Source organism: Antedon bifida, chromosome 3 (genome assembly GCF_963402885.1).
Source record: "Antedon bifida chromosome 3, ecAntBifi1.1, whole genome shotgun sequence".
In the NCBI taxonomy this organism is placed as follows: Eukaryota; Metazoa; Echinodermata; class Crinoidea; order Comatulida; family Antedonidae; genus Antedon; species Antedon bifida.
In genome coordinates this window covers 8,634,568-8,662,373 of record NC_136228.1, presented here as the reverse complement: position 1 = coordinate 8,662,373, position 27,806 = coordinate 8,634,568, and the positions used below count along the sequence as shown (strand labels likewise).

General features: G+C 32.6%; 2 protein-coding genes across 2 annotated transcripts; both read left to right on the top strand.

Moving 5' to 3' along the window:
* Positions 1–5,487: 5,487 nt before the first annotated feature.
* LOC144836812 (uncharacterized) lies at positions 5,488–9,133 on the top strand. Its single transcript, XM_078691682.1, has 3 exons — positions 5,488–5,799; positions 6,920–7,047; positions 7,490–9,133. The coding sequence occupies exons 2-3, from the start codon at positions 6,931–6,933 to the stop codon at positions 7,706–7,708; spliced, it is 336 nt and encodes a 111-aa protein (XP_078547808.1). The 5' UTR covers positions 5,488–5,799; positions 6,920–6,930; the 3' UTR covers positions 7,709–9,133.
* Positions 9,134–23,184: 14,051 nt separating this feature from the next.
* Positions 23,185–25,861, top strand: LOC144838510 (uncharacterized). Its single transcript, XM_078693908.1, has 3 exons — positions 23,185–23,273; positions 23,549–23,735; positions 25,360–25,861. The coding sequence occupies exons 2-3, from the start codon at positions 23,565–23,567 to the stop codon at positions 25,522–25,524; spliced, it is 336 nt and encodes a 111-aa protein (XP_078550034.1). The 5' UTR covers positions 23,185–23,273; positions 23,549–23,564; the 3' UTR covers positions 25,525–25,861.
* The last annotated feature ends 1,945 nt before the right edge of the window (positions 25,862–27,806 follow it).

Below are 27,806 nucleotides of genomic sequence, written 5' to 3'. Positions count from 1 at the left end.
TAATAACATATTAAACATCTGAGATGTATAATGTGGTACTAAACCCCAATGTTTAGAATGTCAAAATAGATCTATATAAACTGGATAGATTTACCGTAAATCTTCTAATTGTAACTCTAGGTTATTATTCTTTTATTGTTTTTTAGAGTGGGTTACTATTTTAGAAGGAAGGGTTACTATTATCGTAGTGGGTTACTATTACTAATCTTAAATTAGGCACCTGAAAATAGTTACCGGACAGCAAAACATAATACAACAGTACGAATAAACTCTAACTTTATTTTATAAACTCAAAAACACTCAATCCTTCCCACTCCCGAGATCAACATGCATTATCTCCTTATTTTCAAATTACGGCTGCATCATAAGTTTTTGCGACTCTAATGGTAGTGGGTTATTATTATAGATTGACTTATAAGGTGGGTTACTATTAGAGTGTGGGTTACTATTAGGCCTAGAAGATTTACGATATACTATTTTTTTCTTCAGTCTTACAGTGACCATACAATCCGCTTACATTATATAGAGTTCAAATAATTCAAAGCGTTGTAATTTTAATGTCAAATTTCAATAAAAACATGTTCAATACACAACTGAAGTTAATTCTCAATCGAGACACAAATTTGGTAAACAAGCAGCTAAATTAAAACTTTGAAAACATTATTGAGAAATACCATGAAATTGGACGATACATTTACGTTAGGTCACAGATACGATTGGAAATAAAGACCACAGACTGACATTATCGAAATATTACGGGCAATATAAGATCCACTAAACGAAAAGTTACGATAAACAACATGGATTTCATGTTCGAAAGGTTGAATGTTTTTTTAGAACACGGGCCGAAATCAACAAAACCTTTATAAATAGAAGATAAACGACAAATTACGAGAAACAAAACCCTTGAATTAACCTTATATGTATTAAAGAAAACGTGTATAATATAATATTTTGTATAAAGTACTTTCATCAGTCTATTCCATGTGTAATATCTCCTTTTTAAAATAATTATTTAACTTGTTAATGTTGTGAATTTTGATGTTTGAAAGCTTGTACCAATTTGTAAATCTCTCGCAATTCAGTTTTATTTTATATATACTGCAAAGAGAAATATTGAATAAAAGCAGAATGAATAATGTTAGTTGTTTCCTTTGGACTGTTATCATATGTCATCTGTAGGCTTTCCTTTCTGTTAATAAAGAGATTTTTGGAAATATAAATTAAAACAAATAAACGCTGAACACTATTTGAGTTGCATTAGGCCTAAGTGAAGTAAGTGAAAGTACTACTTTAAATAATACTAGTGTATACGTTTAAACGAGTTGTCTTTTGACGGTTGTCTCTTAGTGGTTACTTATCTACAGCAGAAGACAGTAACACTTCAGAAATGTGTGATGTAATATGGTTGGAATTCTACCCCGAATTCTACTGATTTGGTCTTGAACATCCTGAATTTCTGACGGCCAAAACGTTATTCTTTACTAAGTTTTTTTTGATCAGTGGAAAGACTGATCCAGAAAACATTGTATATAGGCCTACACAAGGCAATACCTAAAATTGCTTTCTCACCACTATATTAAGTGACCAACAGCGCGTACGTCTAGACGTAATATATTCTGACCAATCAGGATAACTCACAACAAAATATAAGGAATTGTCTATTTAATGACGTCAGTAAGAAAATACATATCTATCTATTATCAACTATTTACAATACACAAGGAGACGCGTAACAACTAATATACAGTCATATACTAAAAATAATTACTATATAACTATTTTTAACTTAAAAGGTTCAACCAAACTAGTTATACGACCAATGACTAACCAATTTTCATTCGAATCAACTAAAATTAGCAAAAATCTATTTGCAATATTACTTTTAGTATTGGAGTTATTATTTTTCTATTAATAAAACGTTAATTACTTAACAGTACTGTATCAAACCCATCACAAAAAACAACCTATTATCTAATTTTAGATTTTAAAAAAAAACAACTGTTTAATAATAATAATATACATAGTATTATTATTATTGGTAAGTAGGCTATTTTAATTAAGAAATTATTTTGCTATTCGGCCTTTTTCAGGATTTTTCAATTAAGTAACAGCAAAATAGAAATAACAAGAAATGAGCGGAAGAAAAATAAGATATAGGCTTTGATAATAATAATTGAACAGTGCAATAACATTGTTCACTGGTTTATATTAAAAATAATAAATAAATGTTTGCGGACATGTCGTATTGGTATTAACTTCTTGTATTATACATCACGTATAGTTTTCTTTACAGTGTGTTTAATTCCGTAAAGCATTGTCTGTGTCGACCTCGCTTTTTGTAAAAGGTTAATGTTAGGATGAACTATCTAATGTTTTTGCAGAAAATATACAGTGTACTGTATTTTACATTATGTTTTTTTCGTCAATGACAAGAAACAAAGTACGAACAAGAATGTGTTTGATTGTATAAAGCTCTGTCTACACTATCAAACTTTATGTGACGAAACAATGTGGTGTGCCCATATATGGACATGATGATGACATATCACTACCATATTTGGGCACATCACACCTTTTTTCAATCGAATTTGATAGTGTGGACAGAGAATAAGCGTATAGATAGAAACTCAATCAGATCGCCGGTAAGTGCGAGAGTTCAAAGAGAGTATGAAGTTCGTCGGATAACTCTATAAATATCTCAACACCTACACAACAATGTTGGAGGATTCGGGCTAAACGGAATATTTTTTAGGGGCCAGCCATAATGCTGATAATAAATTATATGGAACGATAAAGATGAAAAAATATTGAATAATAAAAAAAATACCAAAATATAATTTTCTGATTAATATGCAGACATCCATCACCCAGGGCCTTTAAATGAAGTTTAGTGCTAAAATAATTATATTCTACATTTTATATTTATTTACATTACGTTTAATTCTATACACGTTATATCTATTTACATTACCTTACATTACCTAAAAATAAACGAAACTATTATTTGGATTGCTGCAATGAATATGAGAGATAAAAAGTAAGAATGCATTGTGTTCGCTGTCAGCGTAGATTACACGATGAGGAAAAATGTTTTAAAAGCGACATTGATATATCATTTTAATAGAAAGTTCTCGTTATATTAAGTTTTCTTTCTGATTAGAGATTGAATTTACATGTTGAATTAATTATATATCCTACTAAAAGTATTTTAATTAAAACTTTCGATTGTCCGTTGATAGAAGTGATGGTAAAGAATATTAATAAGTTAGAGATAGCTTTGTGATTTCTAAAAATATCAGGCCTACATAATACATATAAGTAAGTATAGACATTCTTTTTCTAGTTTTTCAATATAAATAGTTTGTTGATAAATACACAATCATTTTTAATATTTTCAATATAAATAGTGTGTTGACATAACACTACTACTTAACGTCGTTTCGCCGAATATTCTTCTGACTTTTTTATTTTTGCTGTAAAGTTTCTCCAAAGTATTCGATCAGATGCTATGTTCTTTATTTTCTGTTGGTTCGTTGTAGTTTTTAACTTTGGTAGTAAGGTAATATATAATGGAATGTTATAATAACAATATCTGTTTGTAAATGATTCAAAAGCGTTTTTTTATTTACATTGCGGCGTTAGATATTATAGTATGACAATTTAGGGCATATTTCAGCAAATCGAGCATCCATAATAACAAATCAACACAGATACCTGACCTATAACTAAATTGAATTCATCATAATTGTAAACTATGTCTCATTTCAGTTCAGTAAGACATCATGAATAAATTAAACTCTGACATTAACAATAATCGAACTTTCTGCATACCTTGTACAATTGCCGCAAAGTTCATGGTATAGTCTGTCTCGGTTCAGAAGTAAAACATGTATTGTACAATATTTCTATATGTCATGACTATACCCAATGATGAAATATGTTCAAAACTACAATATTGCATTTCAGTTTAATATTCCATGTCTTCGACAGGTAACTTACAATCTGTGCTTAACTATGTCAACTATTAGTAAATTTACATATTTTGGTCCTGTTCTGTGATCTGAATATTCCTATGCATAAATACAGCTATCAATAACTTAAGTATAAAACCTTTGCAATGATACGAGTTATCTTATCAATCCATGTTACATTAAGAGGGACAGTTTAAACTTATCGAATGATGATTCAAGTGCTACGGTATTATCTGTTTTATACCCTACGATTTATATTAAGATATGACAGCAAAGCACAGATTGAGCACAATGTATATACATCCTACTTATCGACATGGCACGCGTTGTCGTAAATCATATATGATTAGGAAATTGTAAAAAGCGTATACTAATACTAATAATATTATAGGAACTGTTACGTAGTGAATTTGTAATGTTAAATGGGAAGGAGAACAACGAAAATCAATTTAAATCAATCAACGTAATCATAAACGGTAATAATCTATAATGTTATTATTAAGCAATTGCGTCGACGTTAACGCGATTTGTGTTAACAACCACATTATTGCGTTAACGAGCAGGGGTGGTGTTTTTGTGTGGTAATGTTGCGTTGCGACCATCAATTTATGATTCAAAAAACAAACATGAATTGATTTTCTCAAACCAAAGTTCCAACTGTGAGTTAAACTATAGGCCTACTATTACGGGTAGGTCTAAATTAAGATCGTCGAATTTCTTTAGGTTATTACCAGACAACATACAACGGAAACTGCAAAAAAAATACCTTCGTAATTATGTCCTTTAAAGTCTGGTGTTGTTTGTCTGTTTAACAGAATGTACTTTTACTTCTACTAAAATCAGAACCTTTGTCTGAACGTATTGCAAAAACATAGACTGACTAGACATAGCAGCTGTAGACATCAAATTAGACCCCCGAAATAGGCCTGACTCCTAATGGGTACAAAGACAGCACTGTTTAAGATACAATGAAAACCTGTACTTTTTTTTACATTCACATTTATTCGTTAAAAGTGCAGTTTATTCACACGATTATAACGAACGCAATACGAGTTCACACATAAAGTAAACCAAACCAGTGACGAACCCGTGACTGTCGCTTGTTGGACGCCATGATAACGCGTGAACAAGTATACGCTGAAAACCCATATTGTTTTTTAATGCGACACATACAATGGGCAGCTCAAGAATTAATTATACCGAAGTGCATTATGTTTTGTTTCTTCGCGGAAATTAGTCCCGGGACGGTCCATTACTCCCACGATGTACTGATGTATTGTTACTACCATATCATTTCTCTGATCGTAGGCGTTTAATTAAAATCACAGTTTATACAAAATAGTAGCACAATACAAGTGTCATTTTGTAAACCAATATCGCTCCTTGGGGTAGATTTTCTTTCTCAAATTACCATAAGACAAAAAAATAGCTGTTTCATCTGTACATTTTACAAATCAGCAATTTATTAGTTTTTTTAATATAACTTAGTGGGTATTAAACAAGAAACAGTTTGATAAAGACAAAATGCTCGATTGGCCAATCAGAGGGCAGTTATGCAATGTCATGTGACTACCGACGAGGCGTTATGTGACCAAACTGTACTTAACGTGTTCCTATTTAGTAAAGGGGATTTAGTGAAATGTTATCAATTGAAGGCTTTCGTTCACAATTAATAGCCAGGCAAACATTGTTAGTCAAAGTGTTATTGATGTTGTGTGAAAATCCAAATGGTGCATTATCTCCTGATTGAGTATTTCATCTTGCCTATCTCATCTTGGCGAAGGATTCAGTGAAGTTAAAACGTTTCCTATACACAGAGTAAACAGTAAGTAGGCCTAATTATTTCATTAACAGTAAAATTACAGTTTCAACTAATCATTGCATGCTAGCAATCATGTAACCTTTGCGCGCTTGCAAATTGATAATAATGTACTTAGCTGGCGCTGCCTCTGATTAAGTGGCTTAATATGCCGTAATATATTACGGGTAAAAACACGAGCACGAGAAACTCCGCGCAGGCAACAATACTTGCAAACGTGCGTTTATAATTATGCATTTTGTACAATTTGCAAAATGTACAATACTTTGCAGTAATAACCTTTAAAAATGAACGTGTATTACATAGCAAAATGGTATGATTTAAAATTACGTTAGCAGTGACCTTCGGGACCGTCAGCGAATTGCAGTCCAGTGTAGAAATTAATAGCACTAGTGTGTCTGGGAATTAATAAAAACAATGACATCAGAAATTAATAACAAAGCATAACAAGAACAACATGATCAATGTGCGTCACAAATTAGGTAGCTGGCATATATGTTCTATGCCTGCAATGTCTATTCCTTTTGCATTTCCATTGAAAAGACCGCCCTCTTGGGAAAAAAATTGTGACAGATTCCGGGGGATTTCATTTACTTAATGAAATTAAAAGATAGATTACATTTTAAAGTTTATTTAAAGTTTTTAAACCTCTTACAAATACGGGATTCCCATTTCCGGATGTCTAGCACGTTTAACATGTTTCTGTCACCACCATCAACCACACTCTTTCCCCCCCCCCCCCCCAAACTCATTTCACCTCCTCAATTCACGAATTGTATTTATAAATGATGCCTTCTGACATTTACGTTTTTTAAAAGAATTAATGAACCCTGTAAAGTCTTCTAAATGCTTGATTCTCCTTTCCAGAGTTCAATAGTACAGACCACTAATGCAGTTTGTTATACCGTACATAAAACGTTCAAAAACCAACTAAATAAAAGTAAAATGAAATGAATGAAAATCTATTTGACATTTTCTTCTGCTTTCTTTTCTATCACGTTTACACGTCACCATTTGTCCTTTCCTTGAACGATTCTTAAAAATGAATTAGATGGTTGGTTAGATAGTTTGTTAACTTGAAATATATGTAATTGATTGATTGGTTTTATGATTCCATTTTTAACAGATTCTGAAAATATGGGATGTTCAACATACATCGAATTATTAGTAATGTTCTTGTTGCTAGGACTCTTGACAACGATAGACGCGCGAACTAGAAGCAACGAACCACAACGCAAGACTTCCATATTTAAGGTAAGCATTAATGGTTATTACATTTTCCAATCCCACACAGCGCCAACCAGACATGAAACAAGGCCATACCGGTATACATGGCTGCAGTCGCGTGTTCAAATTTGAGTTAGTGTTTACCGACCAACCGACCGACCGACATAGTGAACTGTAGAGTCGCGTTTGCACGCGACTAAAAAAATACAACTAGAAAACCGGACCGAACCATTTATAACCAATAACCAATTTCATATTATATTATTAACAATGCACATTTCACAAATTTCCTACCATGATCGAACATACACACATACAGGTGCGCTATTGCCGAAATGACAAATATAGAACGCACCAAGGGCAGTTAGTTCATGTATGATTAAATTAATTTGGAATTCGATAAAAATAGCAAAAATAATAACCAAATAATCGTTAAATGTTGTTTTTACATTATTTCTTCTTTTAACAGAACCCAGACTGCGGCACAGAGCAAACATTCACCGCGTGCGGGACAGCAGTACACGGTTGGTTACAAGGTTTACCGGAATGTTGTCCCGGCTACAGATGTGTCAACGTACTTCAAAAATCACGAAATACACACTCGGGATACCGAATAGTACCGAAGTGTCGACACTCATCGGCACCGCAATCAAGGCGAAAGTTTCGGTTCAACCGCAAGCAAGGTTGATAATGTGTCATCGTACTACAATGCTACTGTTACATTTCTAGGTGGTTTTCATATTTATCTAGGCTATATTTAAAATCTTGAGAACAAACTCAAACATACTGAAAGAACAGCACGAAGAGACCATTTTATTTTGTTTTGTATCATATATGAATCTCATTTAACAAATCAAAACTGATATCGTGTGTCTTGGCTGTACATTAGTCCAATCGCCTTAAAACAATTTGTGATGGATAATTTATATTATAGAAACTCATTATTTATTAATTTATCAAAGGGCAAATGACAATGATGTGGGTATCGGTGGTTGGATCTCAATGCAGATACTAATAAAATAAGCAACAAGCTAAATCAAACTCAAAACAATAAAGGAAAACTGCCAGAAAGAAATTTTGCAGAGCTTCGCGGGTAACACTAACCCTTCCAAGTGAGCGTAATAAAAGGCAAACCTTTCGGATATGACAACAGCGTTGAAAATGAAATCAGTTGAATGAAGGCCGACAACATTTTCTGCTCAAGTTTTATACTAAAATGAAACATCATGAGATCTACATTTGAGAAAAGAACAATGACAATAAAAGTACGGTGTAAGCCTGGAGGAAATATATTAAATTATTTCCTTCATGGTGTAGGTATTGTAGGATACTGTTTGTATATAACGCAATGAAATCTGCCGTCTTTGCAAAAAATATTACCTAAAAAAGAAAGACGAGGAGCACAAAGCCATGTTCCAGACACCCAAAGTGTCCATCTCTGATTGAGAAACAAAAATCAATCGTTAATATCTTCGAACCAAAGTTCGTGTTATGGTATAAATCTTAACAATTAATTAATTTTTTTAAGAATTTTAGTATATCATTCAAGCTTCAGGTAAATTAAAATCATAGTTGCCCCATTGTTCTAAACTTAGGCTCTGTCTACACTATCAAACTTTATGTGACGAGCCCATATACAGGCATGATGATGATGTCATATCACTACCTGATTTAGGTATATCACTACCATATTTGGGTACATCACACTTTTTTGTAAACATTTGACAGTGTAGACAGAGCTTTAGTTCTTGCTTTAAACCCAGAAGGTTTCTTCTAGAAATTCACTTGATTTTAAGAAAAAAAACCAATATCTCCAATCTTCGTAATTGATAGTACGGATATTTGTATGATTACTGTGCCAATGCGCAGGCGCAACTTACCGTAACTAATATAACATAATGTTACTTTGTATATTTTGGTTTCTTACTAGTGTTATATAAATTATATGTCGTGCCTTGTTGATACATTTATTTTGTTCGATAAAGAAAACGATTGTAGCGTTATAATATTTAAATATAATCATATTTAGATGATTAGATTGATATTTCTATAATTACGAATAACTATAGATCTATACATAGTATTTATATTCCATACGTTAATAAGTTAAAATTATCTATATAATAGTGTTATGTAATATTGATGATATTATTGTATGTGATTAAAGATACATTTAAACTTATTTGTTACTTGGCTTACATATTTGAAATTAGAGATTTAGAAACAAGAAAAGTTTTTTTGTTCATTGCAATCAATCAACCATTCAAATTAACGTTTATTTCTCTCAATAATATTTATTTAAAAAAAACAGGTGTATGTATATTAAGAGGGGCATATTAATATCATTAACGATTCCCTTTCAATTCTTTACTAATATGCAAAACAAATTCTTAAACTTATAAAGAAAACTCTTCAATGATCAATATAATTATTATCGACTTTCGATAAAATCAGATTCGAAGTATAATCAATAATAATAATAATCAATTTTGGCTTTGAATGTAAATCGTCTGATAATCACTTTAAAAACACTACCGCATCAATCAGTTATTTGACAACTGATTAAAATGATGATTAATTTACTTTACCGCTGGATGTCACAGAATATTCAAAGAATATTTGTCATTTACAAGCAATATGCACACATTTATATTTTACCTTATAAAGGTTAGAGAATGACTGATCTGCACTCAGATACCTAACCTTAGAAAAAACGACTTAAACTTTAAGATTCTACAGTCAGTGTGAATCGTCACTATGACGTCACAGGCGCGCATTATATCAATTTCGTTAATTTTTTGTTGGCTGTAGACGATGCCAAAGGATTATAATATAACTCTCTTGCCCATTTTTATAAATAATGTCAAATCGGGTCAGCTTAAAGGAATGTATGACGTCTGCTGATACTACTGAGGGCGAGGAGCAGATTCAAGTGGAGTAAATAAATTGTCATCATCATCGGTCAAAGTCGACCGGAAATCCTTATACAAAAGGGATGGATTATACTAATAACGTCACGTAAGAGAAGGATTATCTTAATAACGATCGCGTAAATTTAAGCCGTGGGTTATGCATCAGGTCATCATAAGCATGGCATTAGCAATGACGCGGTGTTAGCGATAATTGATGTATTTCGGCAGATCCAGATTCACACATCTTCGTTTGAGATTGCTAAAGGATGGCTGCCTTCCATTCATGCCTAATTTGTGCGTTCTTAACGCGTAATTGGGGTTTCACGTGCAGTTTTCCACCAACGCCAACCAATGATCGATTGGGACTTACAGGCTCGTATTAGTAGACGTGATAAATGTTCAGGCAGATCAAAATTACCATTACGACAATTAAATGTATAGGCATACTTTTGGCCAATTTTAGATCTGCTTGTTAAATTTTCCAATCTAGATTTTTCTTGAAAACAAATTGTCTTGTATTTCACACTGATGATATAGTAGGTAGCCGAGTTCACTTTCAATGTTAAAAAAATACTTTATTCATTGTGACATGGTTGTCTGCTATTTATACATTTTAACGTATTTTAATCAGATATACAGTAGCTATACTTTTAACCATATACTTTATTCATCACTGTATATAACCTACGACAGCGGTATATAACGCGATGTCGCCTTTCTGTCGCTGTTTCTATTTCCAGAAACAATATCTGCATGCACTGTCTCTGTAAGGTAAAGGTAAAGGTAAAGTAGAAACCTAAGCTAATGCTAACGGCCGTGGTGCCCATCTCCATTTCTTTAGCGTTTGGGCCAGACTCCACTAAGTGTGTATGTTTGTCGGGGTACGCCACTCCTCCCGCACAAACGAGTCTGATTTTCCTTCCCAGTACTTTTTACATACCGGTACCCATTTCTATCACCTGTCTCGGTACTACAACTATACTTGGCCTATATCAATAACCAATGTATCGTTCAGATATAGGCCTTTACCATTTAAGAACTCTCGGTCCTTCCAGAGATTATCATAATCTTTAAAAAGTCTGCGGACACTCATATCAGGATTCCACAATAGCGCTCCCCCACCTACTACACCCCCACCATTAAAAAATGGTACCCACCCACGGATACATGTGGATACTGAAATGTAAGCTGTTTGACAGAAAAATGTATACATGGCATTGGTGCAGAAGGAATCGGACATTCTTACGAACTTGTTTCTGATCAGAAAGAAAAGAAAATCAAGATTATATAATCTGTCTTTTTAAGGCGCCCGTAATGTTTAAATGAATCAAACATTATATTTATTATCTAATAAAACTATATTTTTAATTAGCTACATACGTCAGCAATATCAGTTTGCTCATGGAAATATGATATTTAACTTCAACAACATTCTTGTAATTGCAGTGACGGAAACATCAAAGCATACAAATGTCTGAAAACATGTGCCTCTATATTCATTATATCAATAGGACCAACTATGTTGCCATATGCTGTTTGCCGCCTGTTTTATCACATATTCACCTTTATTTACGTGAGCCTATATTTATTATTATCTGAATACAACGACAGAATATGTTCCAAGTTCAGAATGGTGATTATATTATGAGACGGTTGTTAAGTATAGTAATTATGATATTAGCACGATTTCGGAACTACAGAACAGCAATGCCTGGCACGCCGAACGTGCCTATAGATGTCTTTTTAACACCGTCGTATAGCGTTAATAATTAACGCTGATTGTAAAGAGTCTACAAACGAGTTATGCTCCAACATATTATGTAAACACGCAAACACAATAAAGTAATCCGACTGCAATGGGTCTATTGATATAATCTTATCATCATAATATCAACATTAAATCGAAATCTGTATGTTTTATTCATAAGACAGGTTCACCCAAAAACTTTTGATTCGGGAACCTCATTTTCGTTCTTAAGTTTGGTTCCCACTAGGACGCAACGCAAAGATTTAAACGCAACGCAAGCGTGTTGACCAATGGCAAGCGACAGTTCGGATAATCCATCACATGTGATTGGTCAAGTCACTTACGTTGCGTTACGTCCTTGTGTTGCGTCTCTAGTGGGAACCAAGCATTACGCGTAATGAACCAAAACTGGACGTGTATTTAACGTAACTAAGACAGGATAAGTCACAAACGTCGAACAAGGTTCTTTATTTCACCCCCACTACTCCATATGAATGTGTAAGCGTGTTCAACCAATATAGCCTATTATTTACACTAATGACGACATAATATTCTGTCAACATTTACAGCAACAATGTGCCGTGTAATAATGCATAGGCACGGCGTCGAAATTGAATTACGCACGGGACACACCAGCCAAATTCATTTATCGCCTTTCATGGTATTTCATGTTTAAATTATTATGGTGTGAACAGAGGTCTAATTCAATCAATATGTCAACTTACGTTTCGCGTTTAGTGAAAGATAAACAAGCAACTAACTCATATCACAAACTTAATTCAAGTTGATTTCCTCAATTATTGTTGTTTGTTAAGTTAATTAAATGGTATTCTCTAATGGTATTAGTCGTTTCCCATTTGAGAAAAATCACCGGATCTCTCATCGTAAAAAAGTTGTTTGTAGTTGTAGGAAATACTTGGATGAGGAACGGAAGGCTAAACAACAGTAGCAATGGTTAGGATACTCCTCTTAATATGGGAGGTTTCAAATTTAAAATTATTGAATATTTTCTTGAAACTTACGTCCGCATTGAACCCGGATTCGGTCACGTTGTCAGAGAAAACTTTTCGATCACACACGTATATTTTGTACGGAATACGGAATGCGTTCGTTGTGCGCGGTTCTATTTTTAAACACGATTGTTCACGATGTTTTATCCAGCCACCGGACTCAGTATGAGTGTACGGTAGCTAAAGCCACCACGTGCCTAACACTTCAACATAGCTACGGGAGCTGGGAACCGACCTGTGATATAATACTCAAAAAGCTTAACTTCCATTTTGGTATTAGCAAATCACATGGAATCGCTTTAGTAATCGTAAAAGCTGTCCAGATCATTTTGTAGGCTAAGTCTTCTCGGACTTAAAAATCCGTCATTCCAGGTCCGTGATTACTCAACCTGGATTATAAACGATTCAAATAACTTTCCCTTTAAGTTGGTTGGCTCAACGATAAAATGGTTAAACAACAGAAAGTAAATGTTTCAATTTGGCAATTTTTAAATGAAAGTAACAAATAATTTTCCGCCAATATATATAAGTTCCTATAACTAGGATAATAAAGTAATAGAGTTAAAGAAATCATCGGAAGCTTCCTGGACATTTAGGTCAGGTCTCATTGGCCTGGTCTAGTTTTTTGTCTGACCGCCGGCAATGGGGTGCCGGAGTTCAATTTAACTAAAATCTCTTTTAATTTGATTTGGGAATAATATTTCTTTTGGAAACTGTCCAAGTTAATAACTGATTCTCCACCACACCTAAAATTGTCTATTTTCAAATACTGGACACTGCAGTCAGTAAAGCTCTGTCTACACTATCAAGTTTGATAAAAAGTACCAAATATGGTAGTGATATTCCCAAATATGGTAGTGATATGACATCATCGTTTCCGTATATGGGCACATCACATTTTTTGTCACATAAATTTTGATTGTGTAAACAAGGCTAAAAGAACAATTTTTAAGGCAACACTTTCCTGTGAAGCGATCGAGGGGAAACATGTGTTCACACTTGGTCCACTATATTAAAAGAGGATACTTTGTTTGGCTTCAGACACCCTTTAATAGGAATTCTACTGTATCACATTTCATCATGAATTTCATTTTTTTATGTAAAATTATATTCTTATATATTTTTCTGTATGCCGTACCTATTTCGGTTAATCCTATAATTTGTTAAAATCATATATAGTGTTTCTATTTCTAACGACCTACATATTTATATACTTGTGGGAGTCTACGGTATGTTTGTATTTATATAAATTACAATAAGTTATAATTATAAAATAGTTTATCCATCCTGTAATTGGCGAGTTTCTCGCGGTTGGATGTGCGTTGAAATAAAAAAGAAAAAAAGTCACTTGTTAAGGTGATATCCGTATTAAAAAGTAGTATGGCAATTTCTGTATGAAATATAAATCCCTATATTATTATTCATTTTCTTTCTTTTCTTTTATATATTTAGGTAAATTGCCAAGGATAACCATAAGTGAATTCACTCACTATCCTTCTTAAAGGTGGCAACCCCATACACAAGATACTCTACATAAACAAAGTCTTATTACAAGTCTTTGGGAGTGGAGTTGTAAATTGTCATTAGAAAAAATCCTGACATAGGACTTGAACCCAGGATCCTTAGATTGGTAGCTAATTATCATAACCACCACAACTCCACTACGTTTCCATAATGTTTATCATACGTTTTGTAATTCTCGGTACACAATCAATCAATCAAAATAACATTTTATTTCCTTCATTCATAAATTTATTTTCTTACAACGTAAATGAAGGAGGCACTGTTTTCAAAAAGCAGAGCTTGTTCTGAAAGTGCCTACAAAAAATGTAATACTTAAAAACAGTTCATTTTGATGTTACCGGTTATTGTTTAAAGGGAATACATGTACGTTTACACACATGTTCTTAAAGATATATTGTTCCCCTGAAAAAGTAATTTTTTTAAATGTTTTTGTTGAATATGCTATTTTAATGTCACATACTAGTTACACACTTTGACCAAAAATTGAATCTAAACCTGAAAAAACTGTAATTTAAAGCAAAAAATAATCAAATTGGCTGCCAGCTACTGGATTTTTGGTTGAATTTAACCATTTATTATGTTATTTTATAAGTGAAAACATTATTATTATTTTTGTTTTTATGTAAGTGATTAACTTTATTAAAACTACAAAATAATCTATTTTTAATAATCTTTATTTTTCATGTTTTTGAGAACAATACATCTTTAAAAATACATTACATAATAATATCGCGAGTGATTAAACATGGTAAATACAGTACAATTGACGTGAGCTTGGCAAGCAGCATTAAGCGCACGTTAAGATAAATATACAAACTGCTAATTATCTTTTTTCAAATGTTAAATTAGTTTTTTTTATGTTTGCATATCATAGGGCAGATTTCCTTTCGAAGTCTTATTTCTTATCATCTTTATTTTGAATACTCTATCATCGATCAACATATTATATAATCATTCTTAATGGCTATTTCAAATCAGTGCGTGCCTTTACATTTTTGCGCAGTCAGGTCCGACTCAGGCGGTTGATAAATACCACGTAATGTTTTCAATGTAAAACATCGCCGAGCAATTAACTGCAGGTCACATCACGGAATAAAATCATCACATGTGCACACAGGTGGTCATTATAAAATTGCTGTTTATATAATATTGTTATTAAATTTATTGGTACAAATGGAAAGACTATTAGACTAATATAAATATCCACTTGAGAGCATCGTTATCAATGCATGAGCGCAATTAACTCAAACAGCGACGATTGTATTAACTTTCCTGATTCAGTTCAGTGGCATTTATAACGCTATTAATTTTCGCGGATTCTTAACTCTGCTATCTTTGCAAATAATGTAAAAATTGATAGCGAAAATTCAGAGCTCACAAAATAAAGACCAATTATAATTTTGTGATTTATCGTATCTTTTATAGAAAAATACTGTAGGCCTACATTTTTTTCGAATTACAAACAATTATGGTCCGCGAAAATATAAGGTTTTACGGTAAACTGATTTATTGCATCTATTTCTATAATAATTTGTACTGCAGTACACTTGGTAGGAATCCATTATCAGATGAATAGATTTAGACTTTGTTTGTATATCAGTTATCGACCAATATCGGCTAACAGACAATAATCCGTCATTATGTGATTACACGTAAATATCATATGAATGCTAAATATGTGTCAATCGCTCGACTTAATTAAAATAATTATAATTTGTTAACATACTAAATAATAATTAATAGTGACAGATACATTTTTCGCAAAAAGAAATATGCAATAAAAGAAATTTGTATGAAACCGAGATGTTGATTGTATTCAATTTATAATTAAATAACATGGAATAAATATCCACCTTAAAGATGATTGTCCCCCAAAAACATGAAAAATGAAGATTAATTAAATCAGAATTTGAATAGGTTATTTTGTAGTTTTAATAAAGTTAATCCCTTCCGTAATAAACGTAATAAAATGACAAAATAAATTGTCAAATTTAACCAAAAACCCACTGACTGGCAGCCAATTTAAATTACAATTATTTCAGGCAAATAATTTTGTTTTAGATTCAATTTTTGTTCAAAATGGATAACTATTATGTGACGTAAAAATGGCATATTCAACAACAAAAAATGTAAAAAAAAAATTCAGGTGGTCAATATATCTTTAATATATAACTTTCACATTATACTTTATACACTTTATTGAGACTTATATGGGTCATCTGACAATCAGACATAACAAATCAATTTAAAATAATCCAGGAAAATGGCAAGACAAGTAGACTAAATGAACCCAATGTGACTGCCAATTCCAAGAATCTGTAAGAATATATTCAAACGGAAATATTTAATAAAAAAAATACCTAATCCAATACAGTTACAGTACTTAATAAGTATTTTAATCTTTTACTTCTTTTTATAGAATTATTTATTCATATCATACAGTTCATTTAACGATTATTGATATTCCGTTACGTAGACAACGGTTATTGCGTCTAGACAACATTCCTTTAAAAAAATCTCTAAAAACAATTAATTACCTTTTAGAGATAATATCTATAATAGGCCTAATGATTTTATTTTCTTTTTAAGTTAATCAATTTCCTCGTTTTGTTTACCAAACCTTATGGCTTTACACTATCAATTTTTTAATTTTAGGTTGTATTAAATCCACCATTTTAGTTGTCAGCTGCTCGAGACTATTTGTGACGCGAATCTAACAAACAAGATAATATCATAGAATAGGTATGACACATGCATTAAAGTCAGACAGTCAAGAGTCAAAAATTGAACGAAATATTACCATTTAATTTGAAACCGGAACAAATCTAAATCAAATCAACATTTGTTTGTTAAAATTATGGTTGAAAATTGCAAAATATACAAACATAACGTGCAAGTAGAATTTCTTAAATGTGTTTGTTCTTTTCTTTTTGACCAAATGCCATTTAATGAAACTTTAAATTCATTATCAACAACAATACTCCTAAAGACACAAACCGAATGTCTATACGCTTCACATTGGATAAAACAAGGCCAACAGCCATTAAGTCGCGTGCTATGCATAGTGATACCGGACCGACAGACAGACCGACAGACCGACAGACCGACAGACCGACAGACCGACCGACATAGTGAACTATAGAGTCGCGTCCACGCGACTAAAAATACCTCCCATGGACCATGCAGTGTACAATCATCGCCTGCAATACTTGATTTCAACCGCGTAGAGCCGTAAACTTAGCCTAGGTCGTCTTAGGCCAATGTTTTTTAGACAAACAGTGAACTTTCGGGTCTGACATGCAATAAAGCATGACGCGAGGTCACATTGCTGTCCAGTTAGCAACAACGACGTGTTTAAAAAACATAGCAACTTGTTTTTTGGGGGTTTTTTTGCAAATAGGCTACAGCACTGTACTTTATATACAAAGGTTAATACATATTGAAATCTGAACAAAGATTGTTCATTGTAACGAGCAACATTCTCTATAATTTCATTGTGATCGAGGCAATCGTCTTAAGTTACATTGATCGACTAAATTGTATTCAATAACATTATAACTGTGTATTTCAAACTGCTATGTACGTTTGTTAACAGATGAACAGTAAATGTCAATTTAAGTTAATCGGTGTTAAAATGTCTACTGTTCCTTCTAAATTATCGCAAAGTACATTGTTCATTAGTGAATGAACTAATTGCTTTTTATAATTATTACCGGCGAATAGCGGTATTTACTGTTTAATGTCGATATGATCTCTATTAGAGAATGACCGAATCAAAACACGTTACTGAACGAAATTCGACTTCGATTCAATTACCATAATCAGTGATAGATGCTACAGTAGTTAGGGTCTACAATGTGTACAGCAGTAAAGATATGGAAATACGTCAACAAAAAATAAAGCTAATCTGTGGTAGTGAGGAAATTTTTTCCATACATTGGCTTACAAGTTCGAATCCAATGACGTCATCTAACCTGTGTCGAGTAATAATAGTAGAGTGACGAAGCGCGTCCAAACTTTATGACTTAACATTAACAAGCATGTTGCTGGGCGTCACAGTGCCTGTACGACTCGTGCAATCGAGTACACCCGCTCGAATTTAACCGGACCTAAAAAATCATCAGTTTCTTAGCTACGGATTTTCTGAAATAACTGTTTAAAAAAAATTGCAAAACTGAATGTATATACACGATTACCATCTACAGAAAAATGCCATATAATATTTATTGATTTTTTTCTTGATTTTTTCAAAATTTCAATAATCACATACCGTCTGGTACGTGACGTCATCAGACACATTGAGTGAGACACGAACAAATATTTTTCAAGAATAATTACAAAAAAGTGACGTATGGCACGTCCCCGAGACACAAAGAAACAGATAAAGACGATAAAACGTATTAACATCTAAAATGTGTAGGTGTTTATTATATCATAGCGGAAGTAAAAAGCAACATTTAAGCTGTTTACAGACTATCATATTCTAATAAACACATCAACAAAAAGACAAATTAACGATTACTTTTGACATTTCAGTATTTAAACCTGCTTTAATAAATCTGAATACAAAGTGGAGCCAATAAAAGGGACACCTCCGAGTGTAGTGTTTAAAAATGCATTTCCCGAGAAACTTTCTAATAGTGTCCCCCGATTAGTGTCAGAGAAAAGGATTCCTTTTACTGTAGGCCTACGTCACATGGCGCCTGTTTGATAACCCGGGTTTGACACCACTTTTATGTAATATTCTACCACTATCCTATCATCCTAACACTTGATTGTATTCATAGATATAGGCCTACATTTTATAACGGGTAGAGATATTAACGGCATTGTCCATTGCACCAAAGCATTCACTACTTAGTTAGACGGTTTTAATATCACTCCAGATGATTTTAAACTAAACCAAACATAATTATTAAGAATAATATATAAAGGTCAATAGTTAATTGAAACAAGAGTATTAGAGTGTCTTTGGACAAATTAAGTTATGACGTCATTCAAAGGGTGCGCGGAAATTACCAGGATAAAAAAACCCATTAATTAGAGGAAAAAACCTGTGGTATTTCCGGTTCTGCTTTCTTAAGGTAATTGCATATGTAATAACACTTCACAACTTTTTACTCAGCTAATACATAATTCCTTTGATATTAAATACGAAACATCAAAGTGAAATCAAAAGTTAAAATACGGAAACGAACGAAACACACTTGTATAAACGAATTAACGAGTATTCGACAGGTTTGTTTTGATCAGTTAACTAGAAGCACGTGCGGATTTGAGTAGATAGATGTTCTCAAAATTGGAACCAGTCGAATACGCCATCTGGTGCTGCCTAACTGTTGTTAAACTGGTCTTAATTTTCTCTTATGTCAACTACGTGTGTTGACATGCCAAGCAATCTTGAAATCATTACCGAAACATGAAAAAATATGGTATCTACTGATAGAAAACACCAGAGAATAATTTGGCCAAATACGTGGAATTACCTGTCAACTTTTTAAAAAACTTCTCATCACCGTGTTGACGCTCCCTCAGAACGGAAACGAAGATCATAGTAAGTGAGCGCCACACATTGCCCTTAATCTTTTAGAAGCTTACGGAGGGCAAGACGTAGAGAAAAGATTTGTGAGAAGCTACAATAATGACTGGTGTAACACCTTATAAATCGTACTAACCCTTGGGAGCTGAGCTGAACATTATAAAACATTAAACCGTCGATACTAAAACTCGATCTGACGTGACAAAATGACACGGTTATAGTACGTCGGTTAGGCCTAATAGTAATTAGAGCGTGGTTGACACCAATTATACGGGTTTGCGACCGAATACGTACGCCAAGAAATGTCTTTCGCAGGCCAGCATTTATCGGTGGCAATTATTGTATTCACAATTTAAAATTCTAAGACCAATGTCTTGCATAAGAAGCCAATGAATACAAAGAAAACACCTGGTGGTCATCGACCAAAGCATGTTTTTATTTATAGCCAAATGACAAATAAATTATGACTATATTTAGTCCATTATTGTTATTATTTTAGCGTGTTAAAGTGTTATATAAAAAGTTATTATATAAGCATATATCATACGTCGTGCCTATCTATTAATTAGGTCATTGTGATAATCATTTATATCTCACCTGTTCGGTGAAATTGGCGTTGATAATATAGGTCTATTATAATGGAAAACAATACATTCTCAAAATAGCGACACTTGTTCATCTAGAGCTCTAATTTTAATTTGTTCTAAGTGGTACAAAATATCAAGGTAGAGCGTGGACTTTATCTCAACCAAGACAATGTCACTTTATAATTATTATTATTATATTTATTTGCCTGAACTTGAAAAAATTGAGGAGTAAAAGACTATTGACTTGATCCATGCTTGACCCATGCACAATAGGTGTCTTTCATTTTGTAGATATTATTCTAATACAAAAAACTTAAACCAGATTATCAGCTGCCGAGATAGTTATCCATTCTAATGTTTGCGGCTCATTTGTGAAACACCTCATGTTTATTTCAATTATTCGCCGAGTCGTGTCAAGAAAAATAAAAAGCAAGTGCGAACATTAACAAAAACCTTCAAACAAATTTATCAATTAAGGAGTTGTAATAATATTTTTGTTCGGTAAGTCAACGTACTCTGAGGTGTTAACGCGTTTGTATTGCGTCACATTGTAACGACTTTACGTAACATCTCATTAATGTATTAAGAAAGGTCAACTTTCAAAAGGTCACTTTATCTACTTTCTAATCAAAGACCATCCACTTTCCAAGGTTCTGTAATAACTGTTGTAATTGAATACTGACATCATAAGAATGAAGAGAATTCTGACAAAAATGTTCTTTGATTGTTTGTATTTAATAAGATTTCAATTCCTCAAGTAGGCCTGCAGCTACGTCCTGAACAGATACTACATTGACAGAAAGTTTTAACAGCACTGAAAAAGCAACTATACAACCGTTATTTACTTATCAGAAATGAAATTTATTTATCATTAGTAGGTCAATTATGAATTATCGTTCCATATAAGTACAATTTGATTTAATCTAGTTTAGCAATTGTATTTGTTATGGTTCATTTCGAATACAGGTTCATTTTTGTGTTACAGTGGTTTTTTTTTAATTGTTTAGACGGAACAACACGTTTTTGCTTTCTGGGTTCAGTCTTTTTTTACTTAAATATAATTTCTTTATTTAATATTAATTATATTAGTAATTAATGTTAGTATTATTGGTTGAGATCAGGGAAAAGTGAAATTGCACTCTTTTCTGATTAAGATCACATATTATTTGATACCGTTGAGGCCTTGAAATCACATCGCAAATAATGAATCAAAAAGTTTTTACAAATTTTGTGATTTATATGTGTTTGCGATTCATAAAAACAAAGATTTATTTTCTTATTAAAAAGTATCTGCAGATTGACTGACATTTTTTAATTAACCGGCTGATATGTGTTGGCGTGGCATTAATAGATAAATTAGCTTTACGCTAATTATTGTAAGCTGACCAAATACTATAATAGTGAACTATTCAAGTTACTATATCAGGTGTTATTGCCTATAGACTGTTTTAAGAGGTTTATAATAGCTGAATACATCTTATTTTAAAATAACAGCAATATTTTGTCCTTTTAATTAATTTTACAAGGCAAAATAAAACAGGTAATGGATAATAACCATTATTGTGTTCGCGGTACATTGCACAATTCTGTGGGTGTGATTCGCATTTTGGCGTGGTCTTTACTTGGCTCTTTTTACTAAGAGACTAAAGGAGAGCAGTGTAGCCACAAAAAGTTGCCTTTTTTTTAGATAAATCTATGGAGCGCAAAGCTGTCACTTAGTAAGGTTTCTATAATAAATCTGTAATTACAATAGAAATGGCAGTTTGGCGCGCCATAATTATATTATTTTTCTGTTTCTATTTCCAACACCAGAATACTCTGTACAGATATGTTACTATATAAAAAAAAAATATATCACTATCGCAACAATTTAATGTGGTGATATACGTTATATTTAATTACTGCTTAACTTTACTGTGAATGCTTGATATACTTCAGTAAAAACAAATGCGTTTATAAGCAAAGGATTTTTGAATTAGTAGTGGATATGCCCTGAAAAGTAATGAGACAAGTCGGTAGATTCAAAATCATTGTATAAACAACGTTGAAATCAGAACTGATAAGTAATAACACAAAATAGAGAACATTGACTTAAATGATGTTATCTTAAGCATGTCGTAAATTGACAACCTCTTCAAGTGATAATATCTTTTTTTAATAAATAATACGGTGTTTTAATATTAATATTTCAGTAATTCGACACCCACGTCTATTATTTTTAGGCTTCATAAACATACCACTAATATATAACGGATATTTTCTGTGCTAGGTCCTATAATGATTGCAAAAATACAGTGCCTTGGTGCCTAATAAATAGAACCCCTTCTTCTGTACTGAATTAAAGGGAATAGGAATTGCCAGAAAATATATATTTCCCCTTGTTCGCTTCTCTCAAAAGTGTTTCAACGGAGGTAAGCGGTTCTACTGTGGTCTCCCTACAAATATTAATTCCAATCTTTTTAATTATTAAAGTTTACAGGTACCTTTAATAGGAGTGGAGAGGAATTGGCAGAAACATTTCCCCTTGTTCGCTTCTCGGAAAAGTGTTCCAACGTAGGGGTTCTACTGTGGCCTACGAATATTAATTCCAATCGTTTAATTTTATGTAAAGTATATAAACTTTGTTAAAATTTTTAAATGTGCGAGCTGCAGCGAGAAGCGAATGGATTAACTTGGTCATAATCCCCGAGGATTCTTTTGGCATTAACTCTCGCTTAATACTGTTACAATAAGCCTCAACAGCTCAAGCCTTCCTATTGGTGGTTAATATGACTTGATAATTAGCCTTACAACCTCCGCAACATATATAAGATCTATAGTATTCCTCTTGTTAGTCACAGTTCACCCTACAGAGCAAGCGCTGCCAGGTCCGTTGAAAACTAAACAACTTGTGAGGAAGCTCCGTTGCTGTTTTGGCAAAACTACAAAATCTTGGTAAGAAAGTTGAAGAATTGAATAATAATTATTGTTGTAATTGGTTAGGGCTTTTGCCCATTGCAACAAATTACACATGCGCGCTTTTTTTAAGATAGGAAATTGGTTAAATTCATTTGGTTCAGCTAAAAGCGCAGTTATTTTTTTTAAGCGCCGCTAAGATTTTCTCTGATGTCTTCACTGTGATATTTAAACCAATGCTCTAGTAACTCTATTTTGTACCGTAATATATTAATGTAATCTGTCTTTATATTTATGTTTTGCTTTATTTCTAGATTTAAAATTCTTAAAATGGCAGTTACCTGTACAACACGATATGTGATAACAGTTTGTTTAGTCGCAACACTTTTATCTGTTCTTCTATCTCCTTCTGAGGCGGCTAAGCAAAGATCAAGGGGGTTCGGAAAAGGCAGAGCGCCGAACACAAGAAACAGTTGGAAGGCGTCGGGAATTGGTTCACGGGTACGTACCAATGTTTTAATTAATGCCTTAATTTAAGAAAATGTTGATTAAATCTTAAGGTCCGTTCACACGCACTAAAGTTAAGACAAAATAATCATAATTAAATCAGACGTGCTCTCTTATATACCTCAGTGGCACTAACTCCATTTATAATTAGTCCGAACCCTCTCCGATATAATTAGCCCGATGTTCGTCCGATACAACTCCGAATTGTTTCAATCTGAACGCAGTACACGTTAAACCGATTAAAGAGTTGTATTTAACTCCAATAGAGAAAAGAATTTCAATTATACTCCCGACTTAATTTTGTCCGGTCAAAGTAATTTTACAAATTCAATACAATTTATGCAATACAGAATGCGTAATTACATTACGTCATAAATTACGCGTGCTGTAGTGGTTATCTCGTGTTTGCCAATTCTCTCTTGATGCCTATAAACTAATCATCTTACGTTAGACCTTAGTTTAGGCATAATCTATATAGAAAATCCTGACCTGGATATAATAACGATAAACTAATGGTCTTTAGATACTGCTTTAACGGATCTTTTACAAGTGTGTATTTAGTTACAAGTATTTAGCCAATAAGTTCATTACATTTTCTGCGTTAGGATTGCATGTTAATGAGACAAGATTACTATACTCAAGTCATGTAGCCTACTATAAAATAAATATGTTTAAATACAAAAAAAGTGTATTAGTTTAGTTTCCAATATATACCCCATTAAAAATAATAATAATATCCTGGATTTATATAGCGCCTAATGTTGTGAAACCTCTAAAAATACGGTAAACAAGATTGATGTTACAAAATATCCAGACACAAAACGTATATTTGTCTGGTTTCTGCTTTGCTATCTTTGACCGTACCGTTCAAATAGGACATTTCCTACGATCTTATTTGTGATTTATAGAACTACTTGCTTTATGATTTATCGACTACTTGATTTTAAATTTCTACAGTGGATAGCCGAAGAATTAGTTTTCTATAGATTTCTTTCGTATGATCAGACAATTATTTCAGAGGGTTTCGCGACTTAGGTCTACACCTATATTAAAAGAAACAGTTGATTCGTGTACTTCAGTGTAATGTTGGTCGAAGGATATGATAATTGCATGCCCGGTTTTATCTGTAATTCTAAACTGAAACAAAATCGTTTATGAGAACAATCATTTCGCTATAATAAAAGATGCATTACTATGTTTCAATCGAATGCTGTAATTGAAATGAAATACGTTGAAATGTAATCAAAACATACATAATGTTGACAATCATTATGTTATTAGTAATATAATACAATGTATTAATGTATTCCAATGATCCAATCATGTTTGTTTTGTATTATGCAAGTCAAGTCTTTGAAAATATAAAGAGTCGTTCTGGCATTACAGTATATAGAATGTTGGTATCAATTTCTTTCGAAGATTTTCTTTTATTCCTTTTAACAGTTATGTCTGTATGAAAAAACATTGCACTCGCTATGAAAATAGATAAATAATAGATGTATTTTTGTCGGCGCGCAGCATTTGTGTTTAGGCCTATGCGTCACTGGTTCATGAGGCATACTTTCCAAAAATCTATGTATATATTTTTATAACTAATTCTAAATTTCTTCCTCCACAGAAATCCTGTTTAACAGATAAAGACACTCAAGCTTGCGGGATGGGTGGACGAGGGTGGCTTCAGAATCTTTCCGAGTGTTGCTCAGGTTTCAAATGCGTTTACGTCATCAAGAAAATTAACAATTTATCTCAGTTTAAACCAACGCCAGTTTGCAAACGAGTATAAAACAGTTATCTATTCTTCATCAATAACTTTATTTATCTAAATTATTATAGAATAAACTTTCAAAATGCTTTACAATTCATGCACTAGTTAGGCCTATATTTCTCTTCAGCGCCATCACGTTTTTAAATACATAAACGCGTTACAAATGTATAATGAGGTAAAACAAACAGCACCACTTCAGTTCAACTAAATTAAGTAACGTAAACATTATTTTAATGTAAAAATGGTATTGTTATGTTTTGCTTTGTTATGCCAAAGTTATAATTTATATACTTGTACATAGTGTGTACATTTTGTATAATGTAAATACAGTAAATTTTATTGGTCCGAATAAATTATTTTGATGTATTGAACAGTGATATTTCGATATTTTTATATCTAGAGATTATTTTGTTAAAACCATGATGACACGAATACGTTATGATGAGAATAATAATTATGAAGATAAGGATTGTGACACTATAGAGAGGATTAAAATTTGTATTACTAATTTACCTCAGACCTTAGCGCTGTAACACGACCATATGAACACAAGCCGACCAATAACATACTGATGGACAGACTGACAAACTACCAGTAATTTTGCTTTATAAATGTGTCAATAATTTCCTTGAACATTCTTCATTAAAGACAATAACCGAACGACATACTAACTCGACTTTACCGAACGTAAAGAGAATGATTGGTCTTACTCGTACAAGAGTGAGATAGCGTAATATAACCACTGATTGCCGGTATAAAGTATACCAATTGTCCTTCTGAAATGACAAGCAGTATAATACAATTTCAATTGCTCATTCTGAAGGGTTTAGATCAGATATGTAATATCAATAAGCATCGTCCTACATTAATGATTCACTGAAGGGATGAGGTGTGATTTAGCAGTAAACATGAGCACACTTTGTTCCCTCTCAGATATTTATTATTTTTTAGGCCAATGCCTAATCTTTCTAGGAAATTTTTAAATTCATTCCTATTTTTCTCTCATTCCTCAAGTAAGGTTTTTTCCTTTCTAGCACACGCTTCTTGCATTCTCTATCAATATCGGCAAATCTTCTTTTGTGTTTCTTGCATCTGAATTCGAATTGCTTAATGCAAACGCATGAAATATAATGCGCCTTAAGTTTGACAAAAAACTCATTCTCTCAATATTTGGTTACGACTTATGATCTTTTTGTTTATCTCTATAAAAGGTGCTGTCTAAATAGAGATTGCACCTCCAGAAGAACAATACACTAAAGCTTCGTGGAAGTGATAAATCCCTAAATTATATATAGTACGGTACTAGATAGATATCGGTAAATGGTTACATTGATCATTTGTAAAAAATTTAATCTCTCAATTTAATCTCTCAACTAAATATCTCTATTTAAAACTGAGATACCTCTATTTCGAGAATAAAAGAACAAGACAGCTTAGCGCGCCAAATTAGCTTGGTACTGTATTTAAGCGCATTTTCTAATTTTAGACATTGACAGTGCATTTTCTACATTGGTGTATCTATATTGTTTTGCTGATCAACAATATTACAATATGAAATAGTTCATTTTGTTATTTGTGTAACACTTCATAATATAATTGTCCTAATAGGAAACCATGATCAAGAACTCGATTGATTGACAGCCGTTGGATTGGATCACAGCCAGGTACTGCATAACTTGCACAATCCCTGTTACTAAAGTCTGCTGTTTGTTTCCACTGTGGATTAGGCTGGATTCCCAACTTTTGTCCCAATGGATCAAATAAGTTCCCTTCCCTTTCTCAACAAGTCCAACTTGTTTCCGAAACGCATAACAACTTGTGTTAATGGACAGACTTAAAGGATACAATAGTAATTTTGTATAGGAGACTAAGTAAAAACGAATTAAAACTGGATGTGTGCTTTTAATTAAAGCAAATAATTAGTGTTAATTAATAGGTTAAAATCCCAAGATGACAATTAGATAACAAGACAGTAAACAGAACAGGTAAACACAAGTTGTTTTGTTATAAGTCTTATTGTTATTAGCATTGTCATGATTGTTATACTACAGTGTTTTAGTGAAATGATTGTAATTTAAAATTAATTCTTAGTCATTTTTGTGTGTGAAAGTTTGTGACGTTATACAAAGCCAGTTGGTTGAGTGAGCGCGGTTTTCGTTTATGGTTTCTACTGCTGCGTGCTAAATCAGAATGTTTTACCCGATAATCTAATGTATGCCTAAAATACCCGACAAATAAACAAGTTAATAATAATTATGTTTTTAAGTGAGTTGGCGTAAATCCAAGATCTAAACTCTAAG